We start from the raw sequence: 22,204 nt of genomic DNA on the forward strand, positions 1-22,204 counted from the left end.
TTTGCCAGGTCTGAAGCCGCATTGGTATGGTCCGATGATGTCATTGACCATTGGCTTCAATCGTTCACACAGCACACAGGATAGCACTTTATATGCGATGGGAAGGAGACTTATTCCTCTATAGTTGGCACATATTGTCTTGTCTCCTTTTTTGTGCACGGGACACAGGATGCTGAGGTTCCAATCTTTGGGCATGCATTCATCTAGCCAAATTGTGTTAATCAGCTGGTGCATGCTCCTGACCAGCATCTGGCCACCAGTCTTGAATAGTTCGGCTGGTAACCCATCGGCTCCTGCTGCTTTGTTGTTCTTGAGCCGATTAATTGCTTTTATGACCTCATCTTGGCTAGGTGGTATACACTCTATACCATCATCTCCTATTGGTTCTGGGGTATCTTCTTCATCGCCACTATTTGATACTAGCAGCTTTTCGAAATGCTCCTTCCAGATCCTCAACACGCTGTCTGTATCTGTCACCAGGTTTCCTTCTTCATCTCTACAGGAGGATGTGCCTGCACCAAAGCCTTCGGTTTGGTGTTTTACTCGTTGGTAAAATTTCCGGACTTCATTCTGACTCCTGTACATCTCGATTTGCTCACGCTCACGTTTTTCTTGTTCTTTCTTCTTTTTTCTGAAAACACGTTTCTCCTCTCTCCTTTTCTCCCGATAATTCTCCATCACGTTACGTGTTGCTACTGTCTGCAGGGTTGCCCTATACGCTGCGTTTTTCACATCAGTAGCAATACGACACTCCTGATCGTACCATGGGTTTTTTGGTGGTGGTTTTTGGTACCCAATTGTTCTTTTTGCTGCAGTTTGTAGGGAGTGGGCAATTCTTTGCCATTGTGCTTCTATACTATTATCGGGACAAGAAGTGCTTTCTTCAAGCAGATGGGTAAGTTGAGCAGAGTAGGCCTCGGCTACCTGTTGTGTTTGCAGCTTTTCGACGTCGAGTTTCCGTGTTGTATTAGATCGCACCTTTGCTGCAACATTTAGACGGGTGCGTACCTTGGCTGCCACAAGGTAATGGTCCGAATCGATATTCGCTCCTCGGATCGATCGGACGTCTAAAACACTGGATGCATGCCTTCCGTCTATCACAACATGATCAATTTGATTTCTCGTTACTTGATCAGGAGAAATCCAGGTGGCCTTGTGTATATCGAGATGCTTGAATCTGGTGCTGCTAACTACCATGTTTTTTGCTGCCGCGAAGTCAATCAACCTCATGCCGTTATCGGATGTTTCTTCATGAAGGCTGAATTTTCCGACGGTGGGGCCAAAGATATTTTCCCTTCCGATTTTTGCATTAAAATCTCCTAGCAGAATTTTAATGTCATGGCCAGGGCAACGGTCATATGCTGTTTCTAGGCGCTCATAAAATATATCTTTGGTCTGTTCATCTTTATCTTCGGTCGGAGCATGGGCGCAAATTAGACTGATGTAAAAGAACTTCGCTTTTATACGGATTATAGCAATTCGCTCATCTACTGGAGTGAATCTGGAGACAAGGTCTTTTATTCTCCTGTTAACCATAAATCCGCAGCCAAATTCATGTCTCGTTTCATGGCAGCTATAATACAGGGCGTAATCGTCTGATTTACTTACGCCTGTCCCTTTCCATCGCATTTCCTGTAAGGCAATAATATCGGCTTTGTACTTCTTGAGTATATCCGCCAAAGCGAACACTGCCCCTGTTCTGTATAGCGTGCGCACATTCCAAGTGCAGATTCGCACATCGTGGTCCTTTATACGTTTGCGGGGGTCGTCAACATTAGGGGGGTTTGGTTTTCTTTTTCTTTGCTTTTTCATAGTAGGTTGGGTTTTCCGAGAGTGGGTAACTAACCCGACGCCTCAACCCATTTTTTTATAGTTCTTATGGGTGAACTCGCGGCACATATTAGCTCACTATTTCATCGGGTGATGAGAATAGCTCCCCAGGTGGCACCGCGGGGAGGTCAGTGTCCACAATTGAGATGAAAGAGGGACCAAGATAAGCCTGGGCTTCGCCATGTTAAAGCTAATCAGAGCCGTTTCTTGGTATCTATCATCATACGGGGTTTATCTACGACTTCGAAAGTTAAACCACTTTTTGTGGTTGAAAACCGCACTGATTAACTTTTTCCGGAAGAAAATGCAAATTTATCTAAAGAAACTTTTGTAGTAAACCGAAACCGAATGCGACAAACGAGATAACAAACAGTCATTAACCGGAATAGAAAGGGAGAGGAAGTGGAGCTTTTACACTCTTTAACCGGGACACGGAAAGGTTTCATCATATATTTTTTTTTTTTTTTGGATTAGAAAGCTTTTTGTAGCCTTACGCGCACAAATTACACATCGATCGAATAAAAATGAACAAAGCATAGCAAAGCATGCACACACGAACACTAACACAGCCGAATGAACAATTTTGCAATAGAAAGAAAGGAATATGGCAGAATAATTTATTACATAATATGATAAAAGAATTTTGCACTATTCTTTTTTTTTTGCATTCAACTTTTTTCAATGATTTAGAAAACATGTGATTATTATTTATTCTTTATTTAATTTTTGATTTTTAACCGATCACTGTTACGGACGTTTACACTTTATGAACGCGGCGAACGAACTAAATGAGTGGGGGAGTTTTAAAACTGTATCTTACCGAACTGGAATGATGGGGAATTATGAGGGCTGGCTTAACGAAGGACGTTTAAAATAAAGTATTTGATTGGTTTTCTTTGATTTTTTAAGGAGAGTGTTCTGAAAATGGCGATTTTCTCTGGGAAACGGAAGGAATTTGAACATGTTGCAATTCTACAATGATGAGCGTTTTCAAACAACGTTTTTAAGTGAATTTATTGCATTTTTAAATATTTTTAAAAGATAAAGCATCGGCTTGAAAATAAATTATTAACCAGTAAGGAAAGTAGTAAAGTCGGACTGGGCCGACTATATGATACCCTTCACCACATTTATATATTCTACATATATCCTAATAGACGTCGCTTTTTCGAAGGAATATTGACATAAAATTGAACGAACTTAAATATGTGATCTTTATCTTTGAACCGACTAACATCAATCCGTATATATATTCTGAAACATATTCATTTCATTCAGGCAGATTTAGAGTCGTTTGTGTACAATGGGAAATCTTATTTAAATCGATTTATAGCAAACTTAAGGGGACCCCACCCATTCTCGGTTTCAAAAAATTTAATTTTTTATTTTGATTTAATTCGAACCTACACTAATTCAAGAATGTCCCTATAAATTTTCAAGTGAAAATCTCAACAATTTTTGAAGATATAGCCGATTTATTGTGTTAGCATCAGGTGATAGCAAGAGGGCTTCTCAAACTTTAAACGCGTTTTTCTCCAAACATCGTTTTTGCGAATGGCGGGCACGATAATTCAAAAACTAATAACCGAATCGATTTCAAATTTTCGGACGTTTCTTTGTGAGTGTATAGCTATGGTATGAACTAGGATAAAGCCAACCGGTGAAGATCTTCCTTATTTTTTAACTTAGTTTGTGGTCAAAAGTAGGCGATTTTTCAAAAAAATATTTTCAAAGTTCCGCCATTTTGTTAATTGTTGTGCGAAGTCAGTAATCCTAGTTCATACGAGAGCCAGACATGTACTCTTTCCAAAACCTTTGGAATTTTCGGATTTCGATGTTCCAGTGAGGAGTTATCATGCTTTGGAAAAAATAATTTTTAAAAATCCTTATAAAGCTTTGGAAAAAATAATTTTGAAAAATCCACGCCTTATAAAGCTTTGGAAAAAATAATTTTTAAAAATTTACGCCTTATAAAGTTTTGAAAAAAATATTTTTTAAAAATCCACGCATATAAAGTTTTGGAAAAAATAATTTTTAAAACTCCACGCCTTATAAAGTTTTGGAAAAATAATTTTTAAAAATCCACGCCTTATATAGTCTTGGAAAAAACAATTTTTAAAAATCCTCGCCTTATATAGTGTTGGAAAAAATAATTTTTAAAAATCCACGCCTTATATAGTTTTGGAAAAAATAATTTTTAAAAATCCACGCCTTATATAGTTTTGGAAAAAATAATTTTTAAAAATCCACGCCTTATATAGTTTTGGAAAAAATAATTTTTAAAAATCCATGCCTTATAAAGCTTTGGAAAAAATAATTTTGAAAAATCCACGCCTTATAAAGCTTTGGAAAAAATAATTTTGAAAAATCCACGCCTTATAAAGCTTTGGAAAAAATAATTTTTAAAAATTTACGCCTTATAAAGTTTTGAAAAAAATAATTTTTAAAAATCCACGCATTATAAAGTTTTGGAAAAAATAATTTTTAAAACTCCACGCCTTATAAAGTTTTGGATAAATAATAATTAAAAATCCACGCCTTATATAGTCTTGGAAAAAACAATTTTTAAAAATCCTCGCCTTATATAGTGTTGGAAAAAATAATTTTTAAAAATTCACGCCTTATATTGTGCTTGAAAAAACAATTTTTAAACATCCCCGATTATATTGTCCTTAAAAAAATATTTTTAAATTCGAAGTTATTTTTTATTTCATTTACTTACACTTTTTATATTTATTTTTAACTTTCCCGCTTGAAACACCTTTAATACACTGAACTTGGAATACAATTTTTTGGCCAATTTATTTGGGGTTTATCTACGACTTCGAAAGTTAAACCACTTTTTGTGGTTGAAAACCGCACTGATTAACTTTTTCCGGAAGAAAATGCAAATTTATCTAAAGAAACTTTTGTAGTAAACCGAAACCGAATGCGACAAACGAGATAACAAACAGTCATTAACCGGAATAGAAAGGGAGAGGAAGTGGAGCTTTTACACTCTTTAACCGGGACACGGAAAGGTTTCATCATATTTTTTTTTTTTTTTTTTTGGATTAGAAAGCTTTTTGTAGCCTTACGCGCACAAATTACACATCGATCGAATAAAAATGAACAAAGCATAGCAAAGCATGCACACACGAACACTAACACAGCCGAATGAACAATTTTGCAATAGAAAGAAAGGAATATGGCAGAATAATTTATTACATAATATGATAAAAGAATTTTGCACTATTCTTTTTTTTTTTTGCATTCAACTTTTTTCAATGATTTAGAAAACATGTGATTATTATTTATTCTTTATTTAATTTTTGATTTTTAACCGATCACTGTTACGGACGTTTACACTTTATGAACGCGGCGAACGAACTAAATGAGTGGGGGAGTTTTAAAACTGTATCTTACCGAACTGGAATGATGGGGAATTATGAGGGCTGGCTTAACGAAGGACGTTTAAAATAAAGTATTTGATTGGTTTTCTTTGATTTTTTAAGGAGAGTGTTCTGAAAATGGCGATTTTCTCTGGGAAACGGAAGGAATTTGAACATGTTGCAATTCTACAATGATGATGTAACGGATAGGTGGTGAACAAAGCGGTGGCACTCTTGGCTTTTTATGCTGCGGCTTGAGCTCGACGGATGTGGTGGATTCTTTCCGCTTCCTTCCGACTACATTAATTTTTTAAGTGCCAGATGGTAAACGACTATTAATCTTTTTCTTTAAATCGAAAAAAAAATTAAGCTTTAGGAATTTTTATTATTATTTTTGCTTGTTTTATGTTAAGGGACTGACAATTCTAATTCAAATGAGCATATAATCTTTATGGATACTATATGATGTTATAAAAAAATGGAACCTGGTGTCGTTGGTCCTGAGCTACCCCCCCTAATATGATCCTTGATGATCATCCTGTGAGATTCTAAAGCTCAATATTAGAGTAGTTTTATAGAATCTCCCTTTACATATCAATTGTTTATTTCACAGCACTACTTACTCATCCTTTTTACTTTAATTTACACAAAACATGATTTTAAATTCAGTCACATTTTAAATATATTGGTATTCCTTTTTTTTTCTTTCTTTTAACACGTGATAATTTATACCCTTACATATATATAAATGTTATCTTGAATTTTAAATGAAAATATATATACATATAACATTAATTAATTATAAATTGGATATAAGGCAATAATAAATAAATACAATAATTATTCGTTTTTTTTTTTTTTAACAAAATACTTTAGTTTCTAATTTGACTATAAAAAAATCATTTTTTTTTTTAATAATTGTTGTTGATTTATTTATTATTTCTTATTTACATTTTAGTTAATTTGTTCATTTTAAATCAATTAAGTTGACAATACCCATTATCTGTAGGCTCTTCTATTTTTATTATTTTTTTTAGCTCCCTAAAATATGTGATATAACGTTTTTGCGTTCTATTCAGTATTCATTAATTTAATGTTTTTTTTTTTTTTTAATTTTTTCTTAGATGATTTTTTTATTACATTTTTTTAAAATTACACGTGTTCGTGTTACATAAGAATATTTTTTGTGCTCTTATGAATTATTAATGGATTCATGAACAAATGGATATATAAATCGTATGTTGCGAATTATGTTTTTTCTTTTTTTTGAATGGCGGTAATATTTGTACAGTAGATTGTATATGGTTCATGTACTCACTGCTTGAATAAACCTTATGTGTCAATATTGTGGTTATACCAAATTAAGGGTTAATTATGTCTCGGGATATTGGTCACTATAGAGTCCAAGTTTTAATTGTATCTGACTCCGATTCCTCAGGTGTACCATCAATATCCTATTTAAATAATATTTTCAATAATATGAGTTTTTTTTCGCACAATAAATTGCAATAGTGAATAGTCATGGTCTAAAAAAAACTATATAACTTGTGTTCTTACCCGAGATCAAATGTAATGTTAACAAAAGTTTAATGACGTTGTATGTTAACGTAAACTTCGTCAAATAAAAAAATAATAATTCTATTTTTTTAGGTAGAATTAAATTCAATATGTGATTTAATTAATTTTAATTTGATTTCCGAGGGAATATGACATTTATTTGATATTACCGTTTATTTAAAAAAATGTCATAATTTGTATGTTAACCTCTCTTGACACTTTATGACGTTCTGAATAATCACAGGTTACCACCATGTGCAAAATTTGAAGATTTTCAAGGTGACATTGAGAAACTTCAAAAGGGATCTAAAATTCCTGTCACAGGTTCTTGATCATATTATAGCAACTTCATGTAATAGTGTCGATTTAATTCAATAGATGACGCTTTATAATCAACAAGGGAGTTCTTTTGTCAGATAAATCTGATGTTTGATCAGAAACGGCCGTCACAAAGCCAAATTTTATCTTCAGAAGCCATGTCGAAATAAAATTTGGGACAAATTAAATCGGCCGCTATTGGATTAGGTCGATTCTCGATGGATTCATAATGTTATCAATCGTAAGTGAATCACGAAATATGAAATTTTGCAAAGAAGAAGAAGAATAATATTATTTGTTTTGATTATTGTGTGGTGTATGGTTGTAATAAATTGGTGGAAATAGAATTCTCGAAAAGAATAAAATATTATAGCTGGTATGTGGTGTACGGTTGTAACAAATTGGTGAAAAAGGAATTCCTGAAAAGAATAAGATATTAAAGCTGGTATGTTTCCTTGTTGAACTTTGTAATAGTATGATTATTAACAAACGATTTTTTTTTAGTTGTAATTGTGGGAAATTTTCTATGAAACGAGGAGAATGGAAGAAGCTGCTGAACGGAGATCAATGAACGAATAAAAATGAACGTTTTTGATGAATGAAATGGATTGTAGTTGGTGGAATTAGTAAATTTGTGTGTTCATGAATGGCTAAGCAATGTGAATAAAAGAAAGTTAGAACTAAATACACAAACAAAGATCAGTGACCACAATTATAAACAATGTTATTGTGAAATTTTGGAAAAATGCAACTACTGCGAAAATAAACAAAACCATGAAGGTAATCTAAGGAATTTAGGTGGGAATCGAAAGAATGTCAGTGCAAAAAAAAATGAATCATGAATCATCAATGTGATATGATACTTTGACTACAATTTTGTGCTTGGTTGAGGACGACAGTCGGAGAACAGTTCATATGGCTTAGAAAATGATAACAGGTGAGTCTTGATCTTGAAATTTGTGAATTAATGTGTTTTGTTTCTTTGGTTTATAACTATAATATTCGTATTTTTTTAAATTAGTGTGATCAGAAATGTTTAAAACTTCAGATGTTGTGCATGTATGTTACCAATAAGTTGGCCTTTAAGGTTTTCAATTTCATACATGTTTTTGCCAACTGATTTTCTTATACGACACCTAAGCCACGGTTTACAAAGTTTAGAGTTTATACCTTTTTTTAAAATCACTTTGTATGAAATTCTTTCTATAAACTTCTTGGCCTTCTCTAAACCGAATTTCTTTCGCTCGTTTATTGTATGTGGTTACATTTTTCACATATGCATCATGTAATTTTTCTGAAATTTTGGCCTGTATTAGTTGCATTTTTGTAGCTTTCGGGAGGATATGGATGTCTCCTTCTGAAATAGCACCTAGTTTCTTTAGGATCTGATAAGCTTGAGCATGGGTTATCATATTATAGCCAAAGAGGGCATAATAAGGTGTTAAACCAGTGGCAGCATGAACGGTTGATCGGAGTGAGCATTCGATTTGGGATAGATTTTCATCCCATCTGTTTTGGTCTTTTTGTAGAAATGATCTTATGCTACACAAAATCGACTGATTCACTCGTTCGCTGGCATTAGATTGTGGAGAGTGAATTGCTGTGCGCATATGTCGAATTCCATAAATATTCATGAGTTCTTGGAATGTATCACTGGTAAACTGTTTACCATTATCTGAGTGTACAATCTCCGGTACACCAAATTTATGAAACACTTCAGATGTGAGAAATTTGATGACTGCTTTTGAAGTTGCTTTAGCCAAAGCTTTCAATAGGACGAATTTTGTTCTATGGTCCAAAATTATAAAGATGTGGGTGTTTCCGCTACGAGTCCTTGGGTATGGACCTAAGAAATCAATATAGATTTTCTGGAATGGGCGGTTTGTAATAACTTCTTCACCCATTGTTGGCCGTAAAATCTGTTTGGGGTGTTTGTTCTCTTTGCAGTTTTGGCATGTTTTAATAAAATTGCGGACATCTGTTGATAATGTTGGCCAATAAAAGAATTCTCTGATGTTGAAAATCGTTTTTGCTATTCCTCCATGACAGGTATTATTTTCGTGTGACGTTTTAATTACAGATTCTGTTAATTTTTCTGGCAACCAAATCTTCCAGCATTCATCATCGTCCTCTATATCGCCTCTGTTGAAAGTTGTACGTTTGTAAATGATTCCATCGATAACTTTCAGATCAGGTAGCTGATCTTTATTTTGACTAATAGTGTCTTTGAGAGTTAAGTAAGATGAATCTTTAAATGCTTCGCTATCAAAATCAATCACATTCAACTCGTTAATATTATCATCCATATCTAATCTTGATAACATATCAGGTACTATATTTTTGGAACCTTTTCTATGTTCGATATTGAATCTAAATCCTTGTAACTTTAGACTCCACCGAGCTAATCTTCCATTTAGGTCTTGTTGTTTCATCAACCATTTTAAGCTCGAGTGGTCGGTTATTACTGTGAAGTCCATTAGCTCGATGTATTGCCTAAATTTTTCAATGGCTAAGACGACAGCAAGGCATTCCTTTTCGGTAGTAGAGTAGTTCCTTTGTGCTGGATTAAGTTTTTTCGAAAAATATTCTATTGGATGTTCGCCTCCTTCTGTATCCTTTTGGAATAGAACGGCACCGATGCCTAGATTAGATGCATCGCATTGGACATAAAAATGTTTTGCAAAATCTGGACTGCATAACACTGGGCTCGAACTTAATTTTTGCTTGAGAATTTCAAATGCTTGTGTAGCTTCGGGTGTAAAATAAAATTTTTTCGATTTTTTTAGAGTGTCAGTTATAGGCGATGTTAATGTGGAATAATCTGGTATAAAACGTCTGTACCAACCTACAGTTCCTAGAAATCTACGGACATCTTTCACAGTTTTAGGCGGTTTTATCTTGGTTATTGCCTCAACCTTGGTAGGATCTGTTTTTAATTTTCCATCCCCGACAATATAACCAAGATATTTCAATTCCTTGTAACAAAATTTTGATTTCTGCATGTTGATTGTTAGACCAGCTGCAGTTAGACGTTTTCCTACGATTTGTAATGTCACGATATGTGATGGAAAGTCTGATGACACGACAAGAAGGTCATCTAAATATACAAAGACTCTATCTTTAATGTCTGATGGTATGACCTTATCCATCAATCTACACATACGTTGTGCAGCATTACACAGTCCGAAGGGCATAACTTTGAACTGGTAATGTGGTCTACCTTGGACTGTGAACGCTGTTTTTGGCCTACTGGATTCCTCTAAGGGAATTTGCCAAAACGCATCTTTCAAATCGATGGCAGATATATAATATGTTTCCCCAAGTCTACTTAAAAGGCCGTTTATGTTGGGTAATGGATAGGCGTCTTTATGTGTGACTTTGTTCAACTCTCTTGCATCAAGACATAGTCTATTTTTCCCAGGTTTTATTACCAAGGTGACTCTATTATTCCAGGCTGCTTCTGTTGTTGGCTCAATGACGTCTAGGGCTAACATTCGGTCAATTTCGGCGTAGGTAAGCTTTTGAATCGCTGGAGATACAGGAAAATATCGGGTTTTTCGTGGCTCTGCATCACCTGTGTTTATGATATGGGTTTCCAAATTCGTCTTTCCAAGTCCATGTTTGCTGAAGCACTTGAATTCTAGTTTTGTTCTTTCCAGGATTATTTGTTGTTCATGAGTCAGGTTGTGCATATTATGGTCTTCATCAGAAGTTGTTGTTATTTCAGTGATGTGCAGATTGTTGAATGATATTGATATGCCAAACTTGGTCCAGAAATCATATCCAAGGATTAATTCCTGTGTTAATGTTGGTATCAGATAGAATATCATTTCTTTGCATTGATTGTTACATATGACTGTAGTTCTGACCTTTCCAACTATATTTTGAGCTTTTCCGTCAGCTGTTTTTATAATGGAATAGAAATTGAATATCTCACATTTCATCTTTTTAGCATATTCGAAACAATTTCGTCCTAAACAGGATACTGATGCTCCACTATCCATTAATCCTTTCAATTGAATGCCATTTAATGTCACATCTAGATATGGTCTTATGTCGTTTCCGTTACTAATACTTGAAATAGAGATTGAAGTCCTTTCTTTTTTTCTATTCTTATATCTGTTTCTGGCTTTCATTATTTTTTCTGAGGGACCTTCAAAATTCTTGAAAATTTCAGCTCTAATTTTCTCATAATTTGAAAGTCTGGTTTCATATGGAATTATAACTTTCTGTTTTGGTATGCCATTTGCTTGATTATAACTATATTCTTGACAAAGTTGTACTATTCGCTCTTGTTCTACTGAATGCTGTTTAGTTTGTATATCTTTAAAGCATTTTTTATGGTCATCATCGGTTGTGGGGACATGTAACGAAATATTACAGTCGGTCGAAACTATTGGGGCTGATTTTGGTCTGAACGTGAAGGCCCCGTTCTCATCACGCTCCTGGGATTGTTTCCCGTACATCTTGGACACTTTGGAGTTATGGTATTCTCCAAACCACATCGATAGCAGAATATTGCTCTTTCACTCGACTCACACTCTATATAAGTATGTCCAGGACGTTTGCAATTCCAACAGATCAGCTGTCTTGGTGGATTCATATTAAGAGCTTCAAGTTCATATTCTGGTGCTGTTGGTCGTTGTATTTGCTCTGTATGTGGATCTGTTGCGTATTCTAATTCATTCAGCCGACGAGGTTGTTGTAATTGTTGCTGTTGTCTATGCATATTCCTTTTAGAGAGATTTCTCTCAGCGCGTCTACATTCTTCTAAAAGTTGGTCCATGTGGAAGACATGCATTGGGAAAATCAATGGATATAATCCATCCTTTAGATTATCCTTGACCATTCTTACCAACTCGTTTTCAGGGAGGGGACATCTCATTTGGTAGTTTAGGGCATTTATTTCATGAATGAAAGAATCGGCAGATTCATTGTAGCCTTGTTTTCTTTCCATTATACGCCTTTGAATTTCATAATCGCTTTCAAATCGCTGAAATTTTCTCTTCAAATTATATTTTAGGTATTCCCATTCGCAGTTAGGATTTTGTCTCCTGAATGTCCAAAACCATTCGTATGCAGATCCTGCTAGAAGACGATGAAATCCTTTTAATAATATTGGCCATGGACAATGAGTATCTTCTCTAATGGCCTCTACTCTAAAGATGAAATCTTCCACAGATGTCGATTTGTTTCCTCCATCAAACTGAATACCCCATTTTTCAAAATCAAAAGTAATGGGTGGTTTTGGTGTGCAATTGAAAGTAGATGCAGAAGCAAAATTTTGTTGTGGCATGGAATTTTGTGGATAACGTGTCCTTGCTGATGAATAATTGTTGTCATATCTGGGTATATTGGCATTTGGTGGAAATTGGTATTGTTGGGGACCTCTAGCATATGCTGGTTGAGATGGTTCACGAAATTGTTGTTGTGGTTGTGCCGATAAATGTTGGTGTATTAATTGTGGTTGTTGTTGGTGTATTAATTGTGGTTGTTGTTGGTGTATTAATTGTGGTTGTTGTTGTTCTGAATTTCTTCTTGCATTCGAAGGATGACTTTCATTAGAATTTGGTTGTTGTCTTGGATGACTGTTTAAAGATTGGGGTTCCGATAAAACCTCTCTTACTATTTCAGGAATTGATCTTTGTAGGCTTTCGCGTACTTCCCTCATAGCTCTAGCTTGTGCAGCTCCTACAGACGCATTGACGTATTCCCTAAGGGATAATCCATTGTTGTTAACTACAGGATTAGGATTTCTAAATCTACCTGAGTCTTGAGAGGGGTCTCTATATGTGTGAAAATTGTTCCTAATACCTATCGCTGTTATACTGCTATATTCTGGGGAAGGAATACTTTCATCTAGTCTAGGGGATGAATGATTTTGGGGGTCTAAAGTAACCTCAGTGTTTGACATAATAGGTTCTGTAGCAGCAGTTGTAGTAGTTGTTGTTGTGGTCATCGTTGATGTTGTTGTCATGGAAGTTGTATTTGTATTCAACATGGTTGTGTTAGTAGTGGTTGAACCAGACTGTGTCGAATTGGAGGTCGAAGCAGTGGAATCGTCTTTGTTAGACATCGATCTTAATTTCATTTTGTTTAGATATTCCATTTATACAAACGATATTGGCAAGATATGAAGATGAACGAAATAATTATGAATATTGTATAGAAAATTCGTTAGATTTGTTTTTGTAGCAATACTTATAAGAAATTATATTTTCAAAAATTATATTAATTTTTATTTTCTTTTCAGAATCTTTTGTGATGAGTTTCGTAGTACTGTGCTGTAAATAAAGGAGAACATTATCATAACATCAATAGCTTCACTGGCAATATTTGATTTTAAATTTGAACTAAATTTCATTAGTTAATAAAAATTTAATATTGATAACTATTTATTTGTAAATATTTTATAAATTTTTCTAAAAAATATATAATATTATTGTATCCAAAAAGAAGTAATAAATATTTATTTATGATGTTAATATGATATATTGGAATTTTTGCTCTTTTTTTATGGATTCTCAGACATAACAAAAACAAACACATAGTGAACTTTATGATATTGTTTTTGTTAGAGGATGGTAAAGTAGCATATGATTTCAGACTTATGGACTAGTAAATCACGTCTTACTTTGGCCTTCAGTAACAATTACAATTTCATAAAGTTCTCCAATGTTCCAAAAACCTATCATGAATTGTAGCAACTCAGGCTTAGCATGATGGAAAGCTTCCTGGGACTTACAAAAACAATCAGGATTTAAAACAATTGATAAAGGCATTAAAATGCCCCACGTTGGGCGCCAAATGTAACGGATAGGTGGTGAACAAAGCGGTGGCACTCTTGGCTTTTTATGCTGCGGCTTGAGCTCGACGGATGTGGTGGATTCTTTCCGCTTCCTTCCGACTACATTAATTTTTTAAGTGCCAGATGGTAAACGACTATTAATCTTTTTCTTTAAATCGAAAAAAAAATTAAGCTTTAGGAATTTTTATTATTATTTTTGCTTGTTTTATGTTAAGGGACTGACAATTCTAATTCAAATGAGCATATAATCTTTATGGATACTATATGATGTTATAAAAAAATGGAACCTGGTGTCGTTGGTCCTGAGCTACCCCCCCTAATATGATCCTTGATGATCATCCTGTGAGATTCTAAAGCTCAATATTAGAGTAGTTTTATAGAATCTCCCTTTACATATCAATTGTTTATTTCACAGCACTACTTACTCATCCTTTTTACTTTAATTTACACAAAACATGATTTTAAATTCAGTCACATTTTAAATATATTGGTATTCCTTTTTTTTTCTTTCTTTTAACACGTGATAATTTATACCCTTACATATATATAAATGTTATCTTAAATTTTAAATGAAAATATATATACATATAACATTAATTAATTATAAATTGGATATAAGGCAATAATAAATAAATACAATAATTATTCGTTTTTTTTTTTTAACAAAATACTTTAGTTTCTAATTTGACTATAAAAAAATCATTTTTTTTTTGAATAATTGTTGTTGATTTATTTATTATTTCTTATTTACATTTTAGTTAATTTGTTCATTTTAAATCAATTAAGTTGACAATACCCATTATCTGTAGGCTCTTCTATTTTTATTATTTTTTTTAGCTCCCTAAAATATGTGATATAACGTTTTTGCGTTCTATTCAGTATTCATTAATTTACTGTTTTTTTTTTTTTTTAATTTTTTCTTAGATGATTTTTTTATTACATTTTTTTAAAATTACACGTGTTCGTGTTACATAAGAATATTTTTTGTGCTCTTATGAATTATTAATGGATTCATGAACAAATGGATATATAAATCGTATGTTGCGAATTATGTTTTTTCTTTTTTTTGAATGGCGGTAATATTTGTACAGTAGATTGTATATGGTTCATGTACTCACTGCTTGAATAAACCTTATGTGTCAATATTGTGGTTATACCAAATTAAGGGTTAATTATGTCTCGGGATATTGGTCACTATAGAGTCCAAGTTTTAATTGTATCTGACTCCGATTCCTCAGGTGTACCATCAATATCCTATTTAAATAATATTTTCAATAATATGAGTTTTTTTTCGCACAATAAATTGCAATAGTGAATAGTCATGGTCTAAAAAAAACTATATAACTTGTGTTCTTACCCGAGATCAAATGTAATGTTAACAAAAGTTTAATGACGTTGTATGTTAACGTAAACTTCGTCAAATAAAAAAATAATAATTCTATTTTTTTAGGTAGAATTAAATTCAATATGTGATTTAATTAATTTTAATTTGATTTCCGAGGGAATATGACATTTATTTGATATTACCGTTTATTTAAAAAAATGTCATAATTTGTATGTTAACCTCTCTTGACACTTTATGACGTTCTGAATAATCACAGGTTACCACCATGTGCAAAATTTGAAGATTTTCAAGGTGACATTGAGAAACTTCAAAAGGGATCTAAAATTCCTGTCACAGGTTCTTGATCATATTATAGCAACTTCATGTAATAGTGTCGATTTAATTCAATAGATGACGCTTTATAATCAACAAGGGAGTTCTTTTGTCAGATAAATCTGATGTTTGATCAGAAACGGCCGTCACAATGAGCGTTTTCAAACAACGTTTTTAAGTGAATTTATTGCATTTTTAAATATTTTTAAAAGATAAAGCATCGGCTTGAAAATAAATTATTAACCAGTAAGGAAAGTAGTAAAGTCGGACTGGGCCGACTATATGATACCCTTCACCACATTGATATATTCTACATATATCCTAATAGACGTCGCTTTTTCGAAGGAATATTGACATAAAATTGAACGAACTTAAATATGTGATCTTTATCTTTGAACCGACTAACATCAATCCGTATATATATTCTGAAACATATTCATTTCATTCAGGCAGATTTAGAGTCGTTTGTGTACAATGGGAAATCTTATTTAAATCGATTTATAGCAAACTTAAGGGGACCCCACCCATTCTCGGTTTCAAAAAATTTAATTTTTTATTTTGATTTAATTCGAACCTACACTAATTCAAGAATGTCCCTATAAATTTTCAAGTGAAAATCTCAACAATTTTTGAAGATATAGCCGATTTATTGTGTTAGCATCAGGTGATAGCAAGAGGGCTTCTCAAACTTTAAACGCGTTTTTCTCCAAACATCGTTTTTGCGAATGGCGGGCACGATAATTCAAAAACTAATAACCGAATCGATTTCAAATTTTCGGACGTTTCTTTGTGAGTGTATAGCTATGGTATGAACTAGGATAAAGCCAACCGGTGAAGATCTTCCTTATTTTTTAACTTAGTTTGTGGTCAAAAGTAGGCGATTTTTCAAAAAAATATTTTCAAAGTTCCGCCATTTTGTTAATTGTTGTGCGAAGTCAGTAATCCTAGTTCATACGAGAGCCAGACATGTACTCTTTCCAAAACCTTTGGAATTTTCGGATTTCGATGTTCCAGTGAGGAGTTATCATGCCCGCCATTAAAAATAAGGACATTTATCGCGAATGGGGGTTTCCTTTAATGCACGCTATTCGGTATGCCGGACTCTTAAATAATTAATCTCAATTAGACACCCGTGCGAAATATATATGGAAGTTATGTCTGCATCTGCACCAATTTCAATAAATCGCAATAACGCCATTCTAGTTTCAAATTGATACGTTGTGCAGACGTTCGTGTCAATCGGACAAACATTAGGAGTTTGGTGCACCATTTACCTAAAATCGGATGAAAATATATATGTGGGAGCTATATCTCAATCTAAACCGATATTCTCGAAACTTAGCGCACATCATTCTATACCCAATTCTGTACGCTATGGCAATTTCGTGCAATTCGAAATATATATTCGGGCTTTGGTACACCATTTACATTAAATCGTACGAAATATATATAGGGCTACATCTAAATCTGAACCGATTTTCACGAAACTTGGCACACATCTTTCTATACACAATTCAGTACGCTGTGCCAAATTTCATGCAAATCTAGAGATATAAAGGGACTTCGGTGCACCATTTACCTTAAATCGGACGAAAATATATATGGGCCAAATAAATGAGCTGTGCCAAATTTCATCCAATTCGAATCATAAATGCGACCTGTACTTTGCGACGGACATGCATAAATCGACTCAGAAAGTGATTCTATGCATATTCTCAAAAGGAACCATGTGTCTATCTCGTTTCCGTTTACATGTTACAAACGTATGAACAAAGACATAATACCCTGCGATGAAGGGTATAAAAATTAAAAGACAAATATTTAAAACATAGTTGGGCAGGCTTGCACACCAGCGTTGATGCGTTCTTTTAAAATTTTTTGATGTTAAAACAAAAATGAATCCTAATGAACAATTTTCCGCAATTTTGTTAACGAATTTATTTTTTGAATTTCCTGGGATGTTATTTATGTTTTAAAAATTTTAAACTAAATAAATTCTACAGAATAATTCTTGTTTTTAATTTTCCTTAACAAATCTTTAAGAGAATTTTTGCCCACCATTGATTTAAAACTTTAATGGTATGCATAATAGATAAGAGAACATACTTTAGAATACAAGGAAGCTCAGCATTGTTCAAGAATTGCAAAACATACGCTCTTAAAAATCAAAGAAAACCAATCAAATACCTTCGTTAAGTCAGCCCTAATTATTGCTCATCATTCCAATAAGAGGAGACAGTTCTAAAACTCCCTATTTTTTACTTTTGAAATATTTAACCTCTTTTCTGTTCTTTTTTCTCCTTAATCAATCGATGCTCTCTAGGAATGAAACTTCAAGAGAGAGAGAGAGAGAGTTCTGGAAGAGATCTGCAACAAGTTCACATTCCCAGAGAAAATCGTCATTTCCAGAATACTCTCTTAAAAATCTAGGACTTCATTCCAGTAACTGGAACATGTTCCGTGTTCCATGTTCCTTCCGTTTCTAAGAGAAAATCGCAATTTTCAGAATAAACTCTTAAAAATTCAAAGAAAACTAATCAAATACCGTCGTTTAAAAGTCCTTCGTCAAGTTCTCACTACTCTCCAACATCCAATAGGAGAACGTTCTGGAAATCCACATTCATTTAGTAATTAAATTTAAGTTCTTTCGTCGCGTCCATATATGCTAGACATCCGTTGGTGTGATTCATCCGTTGAAGAATACATATACAAAATTTTTCAAAATCCGTTCATTATATCGTGTAATAAAAAAATCTGCAATATTCCTCTATCGATTGCATAAACCAGTTTGGAAAGTTATAATAATAAAAATATATATACCTAATAGCAGGGCGACAGGAGTTCAAAAGGTAAGTGTTTTCCAGTTGTTGAACTAGTGGTAGTGGTCCTATACTGCAAGAATATACTAGTTTTTTCACTATTTTTTAGATATCAAAATTGCAAAAATTAGTAGATTCTTGGAGTACATACCATTGTTTATATTACAACCAACGTGACCATATGGTCCCACTCATAATACAATCAATAAATTCATCTAGTGTGAACATATGGTCACAGCCCAAAAATTGATCCTGTCGATTATCCTGAAAAGAAAAAAGGATACAAATCAAATTTTTGGATTCTGTGACCCACAATCTAGAGACGCTGAAAGTTTCGTTCCACAATTCGAAAAAAAATAATTACAGCACTATTCGGCTTAAATAACCATAAATCTATAATTTTTGTACCTTCAGTCCAAATTTTAAAGTTTTAGGCCTATGTGTTGCCTCAATATCAATGCTACCAGCATCACTTTGCAATACTATTTTCCTATCCTTATAGTACGATTATTTACAAAACCCAACCTTATTACACACATTCGATTCGAACCAATTCTATAACCCAAATGCAAAAGTTCTAGATGCTACTCTGCGCGTTGATTATCAAGTTTAATACTTTCAGTACCCTTTTAGTGCAAATTTCTGGATCCGTCATTCTTCCTATTTTGGCTATCAATAAATTCTTTCACGTTCACTTCTTACTATTTCATGAATATGCCATATTTTTTTAAATAAGGAGGTCACCCAAAAGTTAAAAACTTCCTAGGACCGTAAGCATCTGGGGTTGAAATTTATTATACGTGTAAATACACCCTCTTCACAACTCAAATAAAAATTTTGGGCCCAACTTTTTAAACCTTTTTTGCTACTCCATTGACTTTAAAATTTACTTTACAAATTAGATAAATAAAGTGAGAAATTCAGTTTTTCAACAATTATCAGATATGGACCCTTATATTGACAAAACGATTTGCCGTATCAATACTAACTGGAATGTTTTCTACCAATTATCATTAATAAATTTGAACTATGAGGTACTTGGTTTTGACCATTGGTGTAAAATCAGTAGGGTTGCTACAATAAAAATAACAACTATATATTAAGACGTACATGTAGTACGCCCTAACATATAGTTGCCAGACAGACCTACCAGAATGCTGCCCTGAAAACTGCAACAGGGTGTCTCCTCATGATTCCTGTGGATCATCTTTATGAGGATACGAAGATCTTAATCGCCCATCGTCACAATTATATGTTGTCGATGCGATGAACCTCTAGATCAAGAAGCCTATTAAGCAGGTCAGAATGGTATTCACACGGACGCAGTCGCTCAGGCTGTCGCGCCAGGCCCCTATCTATCGCAGCTAAGATCAGGATGATGCAACCGCCTCAATTCATATTGGGCATGAATTGCATGTGGACTAGGACTACACGTTCAAGAACCAGTTGATGAATGACACACTGCATGTATTCTGTTGCTACAACAACAACATCTATAGGTTAGGTGCGAACCGAAATGACCCGAGTCTTACTTAGCCAACGTTTGTTACCCCATTCCATTCTCTAAAAGTAGTATGAGTGCTATAGCAACAAACACCATATGTTATAGGTGGACGGTGATGTCCTACAGATCCCGATCACAGTCTGCGTCTGCTTTGAGTCAGAAAAATTTCCATGAACCCCTTAATTCAGCTATAGCTCAGTTAGTTATAGGATGTGGCTATAGCATCATATAACTTACTGAGATATATTTTAGAATACCGATTTCATAAACACCATATATTCAGTTAAATAAATACTAATAAAATCGAATTTTATTTAAATCGTTTGGCATAAATAAAAAAAAATTGTTTTTGTTCAGATTACATCGAAAAAAATATGTTAGTATAAATAAATAAGGAACAGCATCATATTAGACCTACATATGTATATAAAACTACCAATCACAAAAGCCAAGTACATATTAGTATCATTTATAGATTCTTTTTCGCATTTATTGTTTCTTTACCACTTCCTGGCAGGCCAATTTGGCAGTGGGATATTTAAATTGGAAGCCTGTATCCAAAGCATGTTTGGGTTCTATTTTAGCACCACTTAAAAGTAAAGCTGAACGATCTTTGCCAAACATTAAGTCGACCACAAATTCGGGTACAGCAAAGAGGCAGGGCCGATGTAAGGCTGAAGCAAAGGTCTGAAAACAAAAAAACGATTTATGTTAATTAAATAAACGCATTCAAACACACGATTAAATTCTGGGCAATACGAAAAAACGCGGCATTTTAAAGATCACTAGAAACAAATCTTCCTGCAAGAATTTTGTATTATTCGCAATTATTTTCGAATTTTCTCTTTAAAATTTGAACATTCAAATCACGTTATTAGTAAGGAAACAGACCAATAACTTGATAAAAATTATCTAATTTTAAAAGATTTTTTTTTTATAATTTAATTAATTATTCTTTCTCTAGCTTCGAATATAAAGTAAAGTATTATTCGTATTGGCCAGTGTTTACCCAAATATACCTTTGAAAATTCTCCATTTGTTACAATGTCGGGAGCAACTGCATTAAATACGCCCTTGCAATCCTTGTTTTCCAAACAATGTTGAATGAGACGACACAAATCTTCCAAATGAATCCATGGCAGTATTTGTTTGCCGGTACCCATTGGACCACCCACACCTAAATTAAATGGCATCCATATGGATTGTATCATACCGCCTTCACGTCCGACAACAACACCGGTTCTCAATTTAACCTACACGACATTTTAACATCATATGGATCATATAATTGTGTTCTGTTCACAGTACTTACACCCCTTGTTGTACTTTGCAAACTGTCTGGCAATGTTGCAGCCTTTTCCCATTCCAAACATAATTTAGACATAAAATCGAATCCCTGTACAGCATCATTTTCTGTATAAACCTTATCTTCATTGGGGAGATAATGCGAAACACCGGAAATATTCACAAAAGCCTCAACACCTCCCGCCTTTTCGATGGCTTTTACCAAAGATGCCGCCGAATTGATGCGTGAATTCCAAACGTTTTGTTTAAAACCAGCTGTCCATCTTCTGGATGGATCCAAAACATTTTGTCCAGCCAAATTGACTACGGAAGTAACACCTTTGGGTAGACCATCCTTTTCCAATTGATGCCAAGTGATACGTTTCAGCCCGGGCATACGTGACACCACCGTAACTTCATATCCTTGCCCAGCCAAATGTTTGGCAAGACGAGTACCTACAAAACCAGTACCACCTCCTAGAAGACATCGTATTAGTAATGCTGATTAGATGAGTATTCTGAATTATTTACCAATTAAAGCGTGCCTTGCCATGGTCTGGAAAGAATTTTGTGGCCTATGAGTGTGATGTAAACTGTTCTTCGAATCGGATGACAAAGAGAATGACGGTGTTTACGAACAAGTGTTATGCATAACGGCTGGCTGTTTGTCGTTGTTTAGAATGTGACATGGAAGAGGAGCAAATGAGCTGATCATATTATGAATTGCGTAAAATGAACGGAACAAAATATTTGCAAACCAAAACAGTGGGGTACGTTCAGTGAATGAAGGTCAAATGTTGCAAAATAATGTTTATACCCTACACCTCATTGAATTTATGCTAAATTCAGCGGTTCATTTTAATTTGTTGACATGTTTACCGCAAGTAGGTCTCGAAAATGTGTGAGATCCAAAAAATCTGTTGTCCGGTTACTTAAATGTGGAATTCGGTACCTTCATCCATTCGTGAAACACAAAGTTATCAGCGAATGACTTTTCGGAACTAGAGAGTCCTATATCTCGGGAAGTATGGATTTACCAGTGATAAAAAAGCCTCT

General features: G+C 33.9%; 1 protein-coding gene across 1 annotated transcript; it reads right to left on the reverse strand.

The window, feature by feature from the left end:
• Window positions 1-20,351: 20,351 nt before the first annotated feature.
• Window positions 20,352-21,713, reverse strand: LOC133327569 (epimerase family protein SDR39U1). Its single transcript, XM_061536086.1, has 4 exons — window positions 21,680-21,713; window positions 21,177-21,625; window positions 20,884-21,117; window positions 20,352-20,551 (listed from the first exon to the last, which is right to left on the reverse strand). Exons 1-4 carry the CDS (start codon window positions 21,699-21,701, stop codon window positions 20,354-20,356), a joined length of 903 nt encoding a protein of 300 aa, XP_061392070.1. The 5' UTR covers window positions 21,702-21,713; the 3' UTR covers window positions 20,352-20,353.
• Between the last annotated feature and the right edge of the window lie 491 nt (window positions 21,714-22,204).

The sequence above is a fragment of the Musca vetustissima genome, unplaced genomic scaffold (assembly GCF_032173495.1).
Source record: "Musca vetustissima isolate MV318-11 ecotype Yass unplaced genomic scaffold, APGP_CSIRO_Mvet_v1 utg2353, whole genome shotgun sequence".
Taxonomy (NCBI): Eukaryota; Metazoa; Arthropoda; class Insecta; order Diptera; family Muscidae; genus Musca; species Musca vetustissima.

Coding starts and splice junctions, on each gene's coding strand:
- LOC133327569 (XM_061536086.1), bottom strand. CDS start 21,701: ATGGCAAGGCACGCTTTAATTG. Junction 21,626..21,679: donor GGCAAGGCACGCTTTAATTG/GTAAATAATTCA, acceptor GATGTCTTCTAG/GAGGTGGTACTGGTTTTGTA. Junction 21,118..21,176: donor TGCAAAGTACAACAAGGGGT/GTAAGTACTGTG, acceptor AATGTCGTGTAG/GTTAAATTGAGAACCGGTGT.